Raw genomic sequence first — 16707 nt, 5'->3', positions numbered from 1 at the left:
AGAGAGAAGGGAACACAGTGGGGGGGGGGGGGGGGAGAGTAAGAGGGGGAGAGAGAAGGGAACACGGTGGGGGGGGGGGGGAGAGTAAGAGGGAGAGAAAGAAGGGTACACGGTGGGGGGGGGGGGGGGGGAGAGTAAGAGGGAGAGAGAGAAGGGAACACGGTGGGGGGGGGGGGGGGAGAGTAAGAGGGGGAGAGAGAAGGGAACACAGTGGGGGGGGGGGGGAGAGTAAGAGGGAGAGAGAGAAGGGAACACGGTGGGGGGGGGGAGAGTAAGAGGGGGAGAGAGAAGGGAACACGGTGGGGGGGGGGAGAGTAAGAGGGAGAGAGAGAAGGGAACACGGTGGGGGGGGGTGGGGGGGGGAGAGTAAGAGGGGGAGAGAGAAGGGAACACAGTGGGGGGGGGGGGGAGTAAGGGGGGAGAGAGAAGGGAACACGGTTTGGGTGGGGGGGGGAGTAAGAGGGGGAGAGAGAGGGGAACACGGTGGGGGGGGGGAGAGTAAGAGGGGGAGAGGGAAGGGAACACGGTGGTGGGGGGGGGGGGGAGAGTAAGAGGGGGAGAGAGAAGGGAACACGGTGGTGGTGGGGGGGGGAGTAAGAGGGGGAGAGAGAAGGGAACACGGTGGTGGGGGGGGGGGGAGTAAGAGGGGGAGAGAGAAGGGAACACAGTGGTGGGGGGGGGGGGAGAGTAAGAGGGAGAGAGAGAAGGGAACACGGTGGGGGGGGGGGGGGGGAGAGTAAGAGGGAGAGAGAGAAGGGAACACGGTGGGGGGGGGGGGCGAGAGTAAGAGGGAGAGAGAGAAGGGAACACGGTGGGGGGGGGGGAGTAAGAGGGGGAGAGAGAAGGGAACACGGTGGGGGGGGAGAGTAAGAGGGGGAGAGAGAAGGGAACACGGTGGGGGGGGGGGGGGGGGAGAGTAAGAGGGGGAGAGAGAAGGGAACACGGTGGGGGGGGGGGGAGTAAGAGGGGGAGAGGGAAGGGAACACGGTGGGGGGGGGAGAGTAAGAGGGGGAGAGAGAAGGGAACACGGTGGGGGGGGGAGAGTAAGAGGGGGAGAGAGAAGGGAACACGGTGGGGGGGGGGGAGTAAGAGGGGGAGAGGGAAGGGAACACGGTGGGGGGGGGGGGGTAAGAGGGGGAGAGGGAAGGGAACACGGTGGGGAGGGGGGGGGTAAGAGGGGGAGAGGGAAGGGAACACTGTGGGGGGGGGGGAGAGTAAGAGGGGGAGACGGAAGGGAACACAGTGGGGGGGGCGGGGGGGGGGGGTAAGAGGGGGAGAGAGAAGGGAACACTGTGGGGGGGGGAGAGTAAGAGGGGGAGACGGAAAGGGAACACGGTGGGGGGGGGGGGGGGTAAGAGGGGGAGAGAGAAGGGAACACGGTGGGGGGGGGGGGTAAGAGGGAGAGAGAGAAGGGAACACGGTGGGGGGGGGAGAGTAAGAGGGGGAGACGGAAGGGAACACGGTGGGGGGGGGGGGGTAAGAGGGAGAGAGAGAAGGGAACACGGTGGGGGGGGAGGGTAAGAGGGGGAGACGGAAGGGAACACGGTGGGGGGGGGGGGGGTAAGAGGGGGAGAGGGAAGGGAACACGGTGGGGGGGAGAGGGAGGGAAGCGGGGGAGGGAGGTCATGTATGTATGTATTCGAAAGGCCATGTGATTCACCTGGCAGCAGTAAATGTAAACCTGTCCAAAGGGAGAGCAGAGATTGGCAGCCTACATCAAGGCCCCTGGCTTATCGTCCGGAAATCCTGGTTTTAGTTTTATTTTGACGCCTGGGGAGTCAACGTCACTGGCACCTCTTCTGCTCTGTGTGTTGTGGGTGGAGGGTAGGCAGGGGAGGCGGAAGAGGGTTGTGTCTGTGTGTGTGTGTGTGTGTGTGTGTGTGTGTGTGTGTGTGTGAATTTCATCTATTAATGTTTCTGTCACTCACTGTGCACACACACATGCACACACGCATGCACTTACGGTTGATAGTGTGCATCCATGCATCTAAAAGACCCAATCATTCCAAGCTGATACAGTGTATGATGCATGATTTTACTTGCAATGGAAAACTTTCTTAATTAAGGAAATACTTCTTTTTACATGCTGACATGACACAGAATGGACTTGAAGTTAATAATGATTCACCAACAGCACAATCAATTCTATCATCTGTTCTGTTGGTTGTTTCAGAGTGCACAGTCCACAAGTCATCACGCCTAACCACTGCACAGACTTTTGATCCCAACCACTGCTGTGACCATCCAGACAACTGGAACTGCTTCCACCTTCACTGCTCAACTTTCTTCTGTCCACCAATCCACACTGGAGACCTCAAGAAACAGAAAATGCCACTTCCTTGTGCCTTCTTTCCTTCTGTGGTTAATAACTGGTCAAAATTACCACAACAGACTGCGAGAGACTGATTTTTTCTCTTGTCCTTGACAGTCAGAAAGCATAATCCCATTAAAATCTCATTTCCAAATGACAAGTATTCAGTTACAGATAACGCAACAGGCACATCCAATTTCATCTATTGCAGAAACCTTTTGATGAACCATCAATCTTTCATCTGACATCTTCAAAAGACCTTCATTAAAGCTACCCCCAGCCACCACCCACCCACCCCCTAAAAAATGCCCCTCCTGTAAAAACTGTTGATAAAAATTGGGGAAAAAACCCACAAAAATGTCCAGGTTTTCCAGAGTGAAGCAAACCTTGCTGTTCCTCACCTTCTGTTCCATGAGCTACTTGGGACTCATCTGCCAGGTGCAAATTCTGCTTCCTGTCAATCCCGTCAAACGACCAGAAAAGGATGAGCTTCGCTTTCTGGACTATGAACACACACCTGCTGTTCAAAGCATAGAGACAGACGATCTTTCCTACAGACAGCCTTGGAAAAACAGACTGGAAGACAAAGGTGAAAGGTTAGCGCTGGATCCTGCTGGAAGGTTGGAAAACAGTATGACGCATGGCTACACACATTTTGGTGGTGATGCTGACAACTCTCCACTAAAACATCATGCACAACAGAGAGCTGGAAAACCTGCAGTGGAAGACATGGGCGAAAATTTAGCTGGAAGATCGGAAAACAAAAACAGTATGGACAACTTCACACAGTTTGGTGGTGATGGTGCCATCTCGCAACTGAAACATGATACACAACGAGTGGTCAATTTCATTCCAGTCGGAGGGATGTATGTGTTTGGCACTTTTCTTGATCTGCGTCAGAAAGGCAATGCCACTGTCAGACTGTTTGTGCTACAACACAGGAAAGACCAAGACGGTCTTGTCTGCATTACTGCCAACAAGGCAAAAAAGAACCACACCCTCTTTGCTCAGCCTTACAGAATGTGTGAAAACCATGGAAAACACTATGAGGGGTGGATATACTCCTGTGTTTTACCAAATACCATGAAAACTCTGCCTCAACAAATTTCAGTGGCACCGTTAAGCCAAAGGCACACTCGCAGCACACACACAGTATTGAAACTGAAAACAATTCCACCACAGACGGAACAAAACGTGTCCAACATAGGAGTATGCGTCCCACCGCTTTTTGGACAACCTAACCTTGCCTCCATCATCCACTTCATCCAGATGTGCAAAGTGCTGGGTGCAAACAGGGTATTCATGTACACAGGCAACGACACATCCCTGGAAATCAAGAAATTTCTGATCCACCATTCCCTGAGGGACAAAGATGCATCACTTTCCATGACGGACTGGAACCTTCCAGGGAACGTGTCCCAGTCCCCGGATGGTGTCTGGTACCATGGACAGCTGCTGGCCATTCAGGATTGTCTTTACCACAACATGGCGTCCTTCCGCCACCTCCTCTTCATGGACCTCGATGAGATGCTCATGCCTCGACTGACACGAACCTGGCCTGAAATGCTGGACAAAATATTCACGCAGCATGACGAAAAACATTCCTCTGCCATTGCTGCTTTGGTCTTCAAAAGTGTTTTCTTCGACCCGACCCGACTGCCACCACAAGATTCTGAGAACATCCTCTACTTCCAGCACGTGCACCGAACAGTGGCAGCGAGCAGGGTGAGGAACAAACTGATGGTGCGGCCCTTGACAGTCTTTGAGCTGGGCATCCACCACCTCAGCAAAAGTCTGTCAGACGGCTACAGAAGCATGGAGGTTAGGGAGAAGGTTGCGGTGGTTCATCACTACCGGCAGTGTGAGGAGGAGAGAGGTGGGGAGAAGGGGGAGGAGAGGGGAGGGGGGAGGAGAGACATGAAGTGTGACCTGGTCACGGAGGACAGGGCCATGCTCACATACAAGGACAGGCTGACTCGTATGAGCCACAGAGTCATCACCCACGCTTCCAGACTGTTTGCTTGATATGTTGACAGTGTGTGTTTGGCAGTGGGGGTGTGTTCACAGTGTGTTTAGGGGGTGGGGGTGTTTGGTTGATGTGTTCAGTGTGTCTTTAGGGGGTGGGTGTGTTTGCTTGATGTGTTCACAGAGTGTTTAGGGGTTGGGGGTGTTTGGTTGATGTGTACACAGTATGTATTTAGGGGGTGGGGGTGTTTGCTTGATGTGTTCACAGCATGTCTTTAGGGGTTGGGTGTGTTTGCTTGTTGTGTTCACAGTGTCTTTAGAGGGTGGGTGTGTTTGCTTGATGTGTTCACAGTGTCTTTAGGGGGTGGGTGTGTTTGCTTGATGTGTTCACAGTGTCTGTAGGGGGTGGGTGTGTTTGCTTGATGTGTTCAGAGTGTTTAGGGGGTGGGTGTGTTTGCTTGATGTGTTCACAGTGTGTTTAGAGGATGGGTGTGTTCACAGTGTGTTTAGGGAGTGGGTGTATTTGCTTGGTGTGTTCTCAGTGTGTTTAGGGAGTGGGTGTGTTTGCTTGATGTGTTCACAGTGTGTTTAGGGAGTGGGTGTATTTGCTTGGTGTGTTCTCAGTGTGTTTAGGGAGTGGGTGTGTTTGCTTGATGTGTTCATAGTGTGTTTAGAGGGTGGGTGTGTTTGCTTGATGTGTTCATAGTGTGTTTAGAGGGTGGGTGTGTTTGCTTGATGTGTTCACAGTGTGTTTAGGGAGTGGGTGTGTTCGCTTGGTGTGTTCACAGTGTGTTTAAGGAGTGGGTGTGTTCACTTGGTGTGTTTACAGTGTGTTTAAGGAGTGGGTGTGTTCACTTGATGTGTTTACAGTGTGTTTAAGGAGTGGGTGTGTTCACTTGGTGTGTTTACAGTGTGTTTAAGGAGTGGGTGTGTTCACTTGGTATGTTCACAGTGTGTTTAAGGAGTGGGTGTGTTCACTTGATGTGTTCACAGTGTGTTTAAGGAGTGGGTGTGTTCACATGGTATGTTCACAGTGTGTTTAAGGAGTGGGTGTGTTCACATGGTATGTTCACAGTGTGTTTAAGGAGTGGGTGTGTTCACATGGTATGTTCACAGTGTGTTTAAGGAGTGGGTGTGTTCGCTTGGTGTGTTTACAGTGTGTTTAAGGAGTGGGTGTGTTCACTTGGTGTGTTTACAGTGTGTTTAAGGAGTGGGTGTGTTCACTTGGTGTGTTTACAGTGTGTTTAAGGAGTGGGTGTGTTCACTTGGTATGTTCACAGTGTGTTTAAGGAGTGGGTGTGTTCACTTGGTGTGTTTACAGTGTGTTTAAGGAGTGGGTGTGTTCGCTTGGTGTGTTTACAGTGTGTTTAAGGAGTGGGTGTGTTCACTTGATGTGTTCACAGTGTGTTTAAGGAGTGGGTGTGTTCACTTGATGTGTTCACAGTGTGTTTAAGGAGTGGGTGTGTTCGCTTGGTGTGTTCACAGTGTGTTTAAGGAGTGGGTGTGTTCACTTGATGTGTTCACAGTGTGTTTAAGGAGTGGGTGTGTTCGCTTGGTGTGTTCACAGTGTGTTTAAGGAGTGGGTGTGTTCACTTGGTGTGTTTACAGTGTGTTTAAGGAGTGGGTGTGTTCGCTTGGTATGTTCACAGTGTGTTTAAGGAGTGGGTGTGTTCGCTTGGTATGTTCACAGTGTGTTTAAGGAGTGGGTGTGTTCGCTTGGTGTGTTTACAGTGTGTTTAAGGAGTGGGTGTGTTCGCTTGGTTGTTTACAGTGTGTTTAAGGAGTGGTTGTGTTCGCTTGGTGTGTTTACAGTGTGTTTAAGGAGTGGGTGGTTATGATGTTCACATGTGTATGGGGGTTCACATGGTGTGTTTAAGAGGAGTGGGTGTGTTCGCTTGGTGTGTTACAGTGTGTTTAAGGAGTGGTGTGTTCACTTGGTGTGTTTACAGTGTGTTTAAGGAGTGGGTGTGTTCACTTGGTGTGTTTACAGTGTGTTTAAGGAGTGGTGTGTTGGTGTTCACATTTGATTGTGTTCACAGTGTGTTTAGAGGAGTGGGTGTGTTCGCTTGGTGTGTTTACAGTGTGTTTAAGGAGTGGGTGTGTTCACTTGATGTGTTCACAGTGTGTTTAGAGAGTGGGTGTGTGTTTGGTGTGTTCTCAGTGTCTGTGTGTTTGTGCGCATTGTGTGTTGCGAGCATGCGTGCATGTGTGTGTATGTGCGTGTGTGTATATGTAGGTGGGTGTGTGTGTGTTTGTGCAGACATGCATGTGTTTACATGTGTGTGTGGCTACAAGAGAACTTGGCAGGAGTGTGCATGTATACAAGAGTGTTTGTGTGTTGTGTATGTGTGTGATGGATGAGCACAGCAATGCAGTAACTGTAGTAGTTGTCTTCAGTTTTGTCTTTCCGCAGTCAGTGATATATAGGGAGACAAAAAAGGAGGTGGAGGGAGCCTGACATGTGTGCTAAGTACATGCATGCATGTGTTTGTCAATTTTTTCTTATTACTGTTTTTCTCCACATTTATCATGTACATGTTGTATTATCTATTTATTCATATTAAGTTCATTTGCGGTTTTTGTTGTTTTTTTTCATTAAAATTTGTATTGCCAGTTTGCTTCATTCCATTCAGACAACACAGAAAAACAATGATGACCATGTCATTAAAGTCTACTTCACATTAAAGTCTCACTTGTTTTTGTTTTTTTTTCTTTTTCAAATACTTGACATAGCTTTAACACACACTCTCTCTCTCAAGCTCCAATATAAGTTTTCACTGTCTCATAAAAAAAAAGAAGAAAAAAAAGAAAAAAGTTGTAATTAGCACACATATGCTTCAGATACAAATACCTCATTCAAATGAAACAACCGAGAGAGTAACGCAAATACACTGTGAAATAAAGACACATCACACCGAATAGATAACATATAAGTCAAAAATACAAAAAACAAAACAAAAGCAAGAGAGAGTGAGTATGTATGAGACTGATGGAAACCTTTATAAATGGCACACACACACACACAACCATACAGTACACACACACACACACAATTTCATGTTCATGACATACCTTATGTTCAGAGTTCCAAGGTGGCATTTAAGCATTAAAACTGATCCATACACACTACACCATATCTGTTTTGATTTGAACTTTTAAAAAATTGCAAAAAAGAGGGGCAGTTGACTGATGCAAACACAGACGTAGTGCAGCGATTAGGCCTGGACAGCCCAGCACCTTCTACAAGAAAGAGAAGGGAGAGGGAAAATGTTGACAATATGGAGATGTTAACTATGTACTGGGACTCTTCTGGGACTCTTCCTCTCCTGCGTTTGTGGGCTGCAACTCCCACGTTCACTTGCATGTAAATGAGTAGGCTTTTACGTGTATAAACGTTTTTACCCTGCCATGTAGGCAGCCATACTCTGTTTGTGGGGGATGTGCATGCTGGGTATGTTCATATTTCCATAACCCACCGAACGCTGACATAGATTACAGGATCATTAACGTGCGTATCTGATCTTCTGCTTGCGTATACACACAAAGGGGGTTCAGGCACTAGCAGGTCTGCACATATGTTGACCTGGGAGATTGGAAAAATCTCCACCCTTTACCCACCAGGCGCTGTTACTGAGATTCGAACCCGGGACCCTCAGATTGAAAGCAGAACGCTTTAACCATTCGGCTATAGCGCCTGTCCATTTTGGAACTCTAAAACAAGCATAGTTTCAGTTTCAGTTTCTTAGGCATGTGCCACTGTGTTCGGATAAATCCATAAACGCTACACCACATCTGCTAAGCACTTGCCTGACAGCAGCATAACCCAACGCAATAGTTGGGCCTTGAGCGCAGGCATACACATTTGTGTTTCTATCATGGTGAATTTCTTCTTCAGAATTTTGCCTGAGGACAACACTTTTGTTGCCATGGGTTCTTTTTCAGAGCACCAATTGCATGCTGCACACGGGACCTCTGTATATCATCTCATCTGAATGACTAAACACTCAGACAATGACAGACAGAGACAGTGACCATAAACAAGACAGATGGAATGAATGATGAGCAAATAATGAAAAAAGGAAAGGTACACAAAATACATAATTAAAGTGAAATAAATTTGTAACATGTGTCTTGTTTGGTAAACTTGTGACTATACACTTAAATTGTCACAGACATTATGCCATGCCACACCACAGACACTTAGTGACCGACTGAAGTTATACACAATCACATATGTAGTAAGTAATATGTGGCGTATATTGAAGACAGCAAACACACTGATATGCTCTGTGTGTGCGTGTTTGTGTGTGTTTGCATGTGCACATCCACACACTGTATGGGTATGCATGTGTATGGGTGAGCATGTGAATGTGTATATGCACATGCGCTTATGTATGTGCATAATATTTAAATATTCGAATTCCTGCTTCAGTTGTGGATTTTGTGACTGTATGATTTTCAGTTCATGTTCGTACTTTTTATGTACTACTCCCCTCCCCCCACATCCTCATATCCCTTGTGACTCCAGTACAGTTTGTTATAAAGATATGTTCTTTTCCATTCTGTATTATTGCAAACTGAACAGTAACGCACACATAAACATGTTGCAGCAACAACACAGCACATCAAAAACTTCATCACACGACACTTACCTTGACAACGTCAGGCCCAGTGATGAACAGATTGGATGTGTTCTGGAAAGAACAAAACAATGTATTATGATGTGTTACAAGTTGCCATTCAATTCAACTGCATTCTGGAACAACATCAACTGCATTCTGTTAACATAATCTGAAATCATGCACAGAAAAAGCATAAAAGGGTGTGAACTTCAGAAAAACAATAGATAAATAAATAAACATACACACAAAAAGTAAAAGCTGTTTTTCTTTTAACTATGTAACTTTTCTGTATGAAGAAACATTAATCCAGTAAATCAGTAAGAGTCTAACATCCAACTGTCTCAAGCACACACACATACACACACGCGCGCGCACACACACACACAAACACACATATGCATGCACACTCACAAACATAAAAGAACAAAGAAAAATGAACATGTACACGTATACTTCACTTCCCCAAATTACAATGCTAAAAAGAACACAAAAACACTAAAAACAAAACAAAACAAAACAACAACAACAAACTAAAGCTAACAGGTCACTTTCTCGACTCCACTGCTCCTTTCTTTATGATCTCTTTTCCCATGTTCTTTCCCCCAGTTCATCTCATTTTTCAATCCCAATGCAGAACATGACAGGAACACACTGTGACTCACCTTGACCATGAACGTGAAGTCAGTCAAGGCAGGAGAGTAGACAGCCCCACCTGTTCAGTGAAAAACATATATATTTGTACAACAACAACAATTAAATAAACGAACATGCTAACTAAAAGTAAAAGCTGTTTTCCCTTTAACTACGTAACTTTTCTGTACAAAGAAACAGTCCACCTGCAAATCAGTAAAGAGCCTTACATCCAGCTGTCTGAAGCACATACACACATATGTATGTATAAACACACATACAAGTGCTATATACTATACAGATTCATATACTAATTACTACCATTTGGATATGTTTTTGCTTTATAAACTTTTACTTGGAAGCACTGTTGCATAATCAGTTATACGTTGGACTAATGATCCAGTGCTGACCAGTTATCAGGGTTCAAGGCCCTGTTTGACACGCTGTTGTGTTCTTGGAGAGAGGCCTTGGAGTGATGGCCAAGAGGTAACGTGTCCGCCAAGGAAGCGAGAGAATCTGAGCGCACTGGTTCAAATCACAGTACAGTCACCAATATTTTCTCCCCCTCCACTAGACCTTGAGTGGTGGTCTGGACGCTAGTCATTCGGATGAGATTATAAACCGAGGTCCCGTGTGCAGCATGCACTTAGCGCACATAAAAGAACCCACGGCAACAAAAGTGTTGTTCCTGGCAAAATTCTATAGAAAAATCCACTTCGATAGGAAAAACAACTAAACTGCACGCAGGAAAATATACAAAAAAATGGGTGACGCTCTCAGTGTAGCGAAGCGCTCTCCCTGGAGAGAGCAGCCTGAATTTCACAGAGAAATCTGTTGTGACAAAAGAAGAGAAATACAATACAAATACAATACTCCAATTTCCTCTCTACCCAGGTGTGAATGGATACCTGCCTTCACTTGGTGAAATTTACAATGGTGGAAGGAGAGGATTAAGCCCTATCTTCCTGTGCTGAGCCCTAGACACAGTGGATGTGAATTCACTCCTCCTGTGGCTGTTAAAGGGAACTTTAACCATAATCAACTTAGAAGGAGCAGTGGTCTGGTGTGTGTTGTGTGTTGTGTTATTTGCGCGCATATGTTATGTGTGTGTGGTGTGCTTGTGAGAGAGCAAAAGAGAGAGAGAGAGAGAGAGAGTGTGTGTGCAGGCGCATATGTGTGACAGTGTATTAACCCTTTCGCTGCCAGGAAAATAAGATTTAAGTGAAATCTATTTGCCAGGGTTTTTTCCACAAAAAACGGGTATAAATTTTCAAAAAATTCTGTGCTCTTTGTTATTGGAGAAAGACCCATAAAAGTATACATTTTCTGAAAGGGAAATGAATAAAGAATACAAAACACATGATGTTTTCCCATTTTATATATTTTAAGTGACATGCTGTTGTTTTGAAATCAGTGGTTTGTTTTTTGTCACATTTCCAACTTGTTCATTACAAACATTAGTCAGGTAATCTGCACAAAAATATCATTTTCTGGACAAATGGACATCTGCACACACCAAATCATACTAGAACAACCACAATATAAAAAAAACTGAAAAAGAAATAGATGCATTGTGACTTCTGCAAGTGATAATATGGATGTGAGGTCACGCCCCCTCAGTCTCCACCCCCCTCCTCTTCACCCCTCTCACACGGTCACTTCATCCAGTTCTCATCAGACTGCGTTGGCTGAGTGCCAAGAAAATAGCTTATACGGTGTCCTGCTAAAAATTCGGTGACCTGTCGTCTGCTAGAGTTGAACAGCCGGCATCACTCACTGATAGTCGCATCTTGGCCACTCTCTTGATTGCTCCCTTTATTTTCTATCAAATCGTCCTATAAATGTTCACCACTGTCTTCTCCTTCGAATTTATGCTCCAATTCTTTCTGAGCATAAGCTAAAGAAAGTAATCTTGGTTGATTCAGTTCGCCACGAGCGCATGTCTTGAGCACGGAGTCAGTCCGACATTTTGTGGAGTGAGCGAGGAGAGGAGCCAGGCAAAGACTGCGGCCAGTAACCCAACCAAAATGTTCAAATAAAGGACTGCCTTATGACGCAGATGGTGTTTCTAGCTATGAATAGAATCTAGAAAGATTCCCCAAGCTAAAGCTACCAGCATTTTTGTCGAACTGAATGCAAAGCAGGGAAAAGTCAGAATATTTCGATGAGGAGTTATCTCGTCATTGTGACAGCAAAGCATACATGCTTTCCATGACGAGTTATCTCGTCATATAGGCAGCCTAGGGGTTAAAAAAACAAAGAACAGTGGATGTGCATGTGGTCTTCACACACTGGCAGTCACATGTCAAGGGAAGTAACTACGTTTGGCAGTCAATTTCAGCCATGACTGAAAAAACAGTAACCTCCCTTCTAAATACCTCCATAACAATGTATGCTTGCTTTATGAAAATAAAGTAAAAAGAAAGAAATGAAACTGTTCAGCAGAGAAAATGAAACAAATGAAATCCAAGCACCAAGATATCAAACAGAGAAAATAGTGGTGGAGAAACAATGACTGAGACACCAAGTGAAAAAGAAAAAGACCATTCCTGAACAAAGACCAAAAAATAATTAATACTGACACAGTTCTCAACAACTGTGGAGGGTATTCAGCAGTTGTGTGAGGAAGAAAAGATGGAGTTGGTGGAGAGAATGCATTTTGATCAGATGGTGGAAGAATCTAGACCACAAAATCAATGACAAACCATTATTAAAAAAATATTTTAAAAAACTCAAAATAACTAACAGAATCCACAGGTAGAGTGGGCAGAAAAAGGCAATGCTTCCATACAAGCAAGAACCAAAAAAGAATATATACAGAGATAATACTATCACATACATGTACACACACACACACACACACACAGAAGCACTTACACACAACCTCCCCCCTCCCCCTCTCCCCATCCTGCCCACAGCCACATCCACACAATCAATCTCAAACACACTCACACACACAAAGACACACACACATACACAAAGACACACACACTACACCAAACCACACACTCACAAAGACACACACACACACACACACACACCTGCACACGGTCCCATGATCAGAGAGATCTGAGGAACTACGCCTGACGCCATCACATTGCGCTGCAAAACAAGACAGAAATATTAACTTAAAAAAGAAAAAGAAAAAAAGACTCAATCCATCAACTCAAACGATGAAGTTTAAAAATCAATTTCTAACATCAATTTCACATAATGCAAGTATATCATTATAAGTTCGGTGTGTGTGTGTGTGTGTGTGTGTGTGTGTGTGTGGCAAAACATAAACATGCATAAATGTAAAAATCAATTAAGCAATAAGTCAGTTAATCAATATGGAAGGAAAAGTGTGGTGTGTGTGTGTGTGTGATAGAATAGAATAGATTTTATTGTCATGAAACCGGAAGGTTTATAAGACACAATTGCAATGGGAAATGAATGAACGAATGAAAAACACACAATTTATCAATCAGTTAATGCGGTAAATTGCAGCAGCATTCATACACAAATTTTCCTAATCTTGTTTGTATATATTCATCATCTGTTAGCATCACCTGACTGGGAATATGTCCTGTGTTATTCGAATTTTGAATATCCTTTAAAAATTGTTGCCTTAAGGTTTCATATTTAATACAATGATCAAGAAGATGGATTTCGTCTTCCAGGATGTTACATTTGTTGCACAATCTGTCTTCTTGTGGAATATTTAAATATCTACCTTTCTCAATCTTTAGGTCATGCGCGCTTATTCTGAGTTTCGTTAAAGCTTGTCTGTGTTTTGTATCTGATATATTTGTGTGTGTGTGTGTGTGTGTGTGTGTGTGTGTGTGAGAGAGAGAGAGAGACAAAAAATATAAGGACATAAATGTAAAAATTAATCAAGTAATCAGTCAATCAATCAATATTGAAGGAAAAGTGTGTGTGTGTGTGTGTGTGTGTGTGTGTGTGTGTGTGTGTGTGTGTGTGTGTGTTTGTATGTGTGTGTATGTATGTCAGTGTAAGTGACAAAAAAAATATACACATTTGTGTGTGTATGTGTTTGTATGTGTGTGCATGTATGTCAGTGTAAGTGACAAAAAATATACATATACAAATGTAAAAATCAATCAAGCTATCAGCAAATCAACCAACAAGGAAGTAAAAGTGATACAAAATAAGGTTAACAAAGTTAACAAGGAATGAAGTGTCATTGACTGACCTGGAAAATGTCAGCGTAGCCGGCCAGAGATTCCACGCCCTCCTGAATTCTGGCACCGCCAGAGTCATTCAGACCGATGACTGGGGCCCCCACCAGCATGGCCTGGTCCATAATCTGTTGTAAAGACATTCCACTCCATTCAATTTATCTTATTTCAACCAGCTGCCGTGGCAAAGCGGTCAGCGTCACAGACTGATGGCTGGGAGGACACGGGTTCGAATCCCAGCGGAGGTGGGTTTTTCGGCCCACGGCCGGCTCCCACCCACAGTTGAGTGTGCTGTGGGCTTAAATTGGAAGACTGGGACCACACGGTCCAGTGTCATCCACTTCACAGATGAGTCTTTGGGTGTGTTTCTCTTATTACCTGACCAACACTGCAAGTGTCTGTATCTCTCGGGCCTGGTTGACTGTGGGATATCATTATGAAAGAAAGCATAGAGTACAGCCTGGTCATGTAGTCCAAAACCAGAATGGACCTCCATAGCAACATCATCATCATCGTCTCCATCCTCATCCTCCTTCATCATTACCAATATAAAACAAAAATGTCCCAAAGTCTGTGGTGTTTCATACCCTGCTGTCATGGTGACCTCAGTTTCGATACCCCTCCACTTCCGCGCTTGGGGTGAGTCCTGTCAATGTCTTTGGTGTCAGCAGATTCATGGGGTGCTGTTGTTGGAGGGATGTGGTGGCGGTCTCCACTCTGGGAGGGATGTTCACTCAAGTCTGGCTCTGCGACTAAGCCATTATTGTCGTCAGTTGGGGGCTTAGTAGTTGGTGTCCTAAGTACGTTAAAAGGGCTTAGTAGTTGGTGTCCTAAGTATGTTAAATCAGAACAGGCACCACTGAACACCACTGAAGTGACTCAGCAGTGCAGGGTCTCCTCTGGTGTGTGGCCTCCTGGCGACCTAACATCAATTGTTCCCTGTGGACTGCCAATGCATGGAGTGTGACAGATGAACCCAGGTGTGGCTGTGTTTGGTGACTTGGAATGAGCCGCGTGGGAGCAACGCCACTGAAATGGTGCAGATGACAGGACAGCAACAAAAAAATAATAAATAAATAAAATAAATAAAAAATCTTATTTTGTTTTCTTACCTTTTTGTTACTTTATCTTATTTCAATGAAAATTTTTTTTTTCATTACCAGCATCGCTTGGTCCATGAACTGTTATAAAGATATCACATTCCATTCTTTTTATCTTTTTTTATTTTCTTGCCTCACTTTATCTTACTTTATCTTATTTCATTTTTATTTTTATTTCATCTTATCTAATTAGCAGCATCTTTTGGTCCATGAACTGTTTTAAAAGCATTCCGTTCTTTTTATCTTACATTATTTTCATTCCTTACCTTACTTTATCTTATTTCATTTATCTCTTTTCATTTTATTTTATCCTATTTGATTACCAGCATCGCTTGGTCCATGATCTGTTATAAAGACATTCCATTCTTTTTATCTGATGTTATCTTATTTTCTTACCTTACTAAATCTTATTTCATTTTATCTCATTTCATTTTACTTATTTCATTTTATTTAATTACCACCATCGCTTGATCCATGAACTGTTATAAAGACATTACATTCCATTCTTTTTATCCTATTTTCTTGCCTCACTTTATCTTAGTTTATCTTATTTCATTTTACATTACCTTATTTCATTTTATTTCATTTTACCTTATCTAATTACCAGCATCACTTGGTCCATGAGCTGTTATAAAGGCATTCTATTCCATTCTTTTTATCCTATTTCATTTTCTTGTCTTGCTTTATCTTACTATATCTTATTTCATTTTACTTGATCTTATTTCATGTCATTCCATTTTATCTTATTTAATTACCAGCATCGCTTGGTCCATGAACTGTTATCAAGACATTATATCCCATTCTTTTTATCTTGTTATTTTCTTACCTCACTTCATCTTACTTATCTTACTTCATTTTACCTTATCTTATTTCATTTCATTTTATCTTATTTGATTACCAGCACTGCTTAGTCCATGATCTGTGAAAAAGACACACCATTAATCTCTGTTCTATCTTATTTTTTACATGAATCAATTTTGTTTTTCTTTCTTATTTTTCTGTGTTCATGGGCTGCAACTCACATCTTATTGTACAATTAAGAGTGAACATTTACATGTATGACAGTTTTTGACTCACTTGTGTAAACAAAGTGAGTCTATGTTTTAACCTGGTGTTCGGTTGTGTGTGTGTGTGTGTGTGTGTGTGTGTGTGTGTCCGTGGTATACTTTAACATTGCCATTTTCTCTGCAAATACTTTGTCAGTTGACACCAAATTTGGCATAAAAATAGGAAAAATTCAATTCTTTCCAGTCATCTTGTTTAAAACAATATTTCACCTATGGGATGGGCACAAAAAAAAATTAAAAAAAGAAGCCAAATTATATGCAAACTGAATTTACTGTTATTATCTATATTTTTTTAATTCTCTAAACTTGGCACTTTGATCTGATATTCTGACACAACAACAACAGCAGTCATTTTTATCATTTTTTGTTCAAACAGGAGCTTCTTTTGCTAAGCATGGAAGTTATATTTATTTTGCATGTCTTTAGTGCAGATAGTAAAAAAGGGAAATTAATCTGTAATTAATGCTAGGGGACTTAATTTGCTTTAAACTGATCTTTCTCATCTTAAACATTACATTTTGAAATTATACTCAATACATAAAAAGCTTGTGTGTTTTACTCTCAGTGTACAGGGCTTTCACTATGTTCATTTGCCCAAGTGGTCTTTTTCGGAAAATACTCAAATCAATACGACGAGTGGACTTTACAGATCTGTTGGCTGAGCCCTGAAGGTCATGGGCAAATATCAATTGCGTACACATATTTATACATATTCAAAGTGCGTGCTCATATTCTTCGCGAACGCGAACGACGCCATTTTGTTTCAAGTTGTTGACCTGCCCGTTCAATCCTATATTCAATGGACAATACAAGATAACATGTGATGGAAAG

The 16707-nt window shown here is 43.5% G+C and overlaps 2 protein-coding genes across 2 annotated transcripts in view; one reads left to right on the top strand and one right to left on the bottom strand.

Annotated features, from left to right (window-relative positions):
* The window catches only part of LOC143275506 (beta-1,4-galactosyltransferase galt-1-like), a 35979-nt gene extending 31619 nt beyond the window's left edge, over positions 1-4360 (top strand). Inside the window, exon 2 of the mRNA XM_076579660.1 lies at positions 2174-4360. Within this exon, the coding sequence (XP_076435775.1) occupies positions 2669-4336 (1668 nt within the window). The 5' untranslated portion in view covers positions 2174-2668 and the 3' untranslated portion in view covers positions 4337-4360. The remainder of the gene's footprint in view (positions 1-2173) is intronic.
* Positions 1-16707, bottom strand: part of LOC143275683 (propionyl-CoA carboxylase beta chain, mitochondrial-like) — a 127509-nt gene that overhangs the window by 102821 nt on the left and 7981 nt on the right. The window contains exons 5-8 of the mRNA XM_076579975.1: positions 13724-13837; positions 12570-12630; positions 9561-9610; positions 8929-8970 (exon numbers count right to left, since the gene is read on the bottom strand). Of these exons, the coding sequence (XP_076436090.1) occupies positions 8929-8970; positions 9561-9610; positions 12570-12630; positions 13724-13837 (267 nt within the window). The remainder of the gene's footprint in view (positions 1-8928; positions 8971-9560; positions 9611-12569; positions 12631-13723; positions 13838-16707) is intronic.

The sequence above is a fragment of the Babylonia areolata genome, chromosome 30 (genome assembly GCF_041734735.1).
Source record: "Babylonia areolata isolate BAREFJ2019XMU chromosome 30, ASM4173473v1, whole genome shotgun sequence".
Taxonomy (NCBI): domain Eukaryota; kingdom Metazoa; phylum Mollusca; class Gastropoda; order Neogastropoda; family Buccinidae; genus Babylonia; species Babylonia areolata.
Note: the sequence above shows the minus strand (reverse complement) of the source record. Positions and strands in the feature narration are given on the sequence as shown.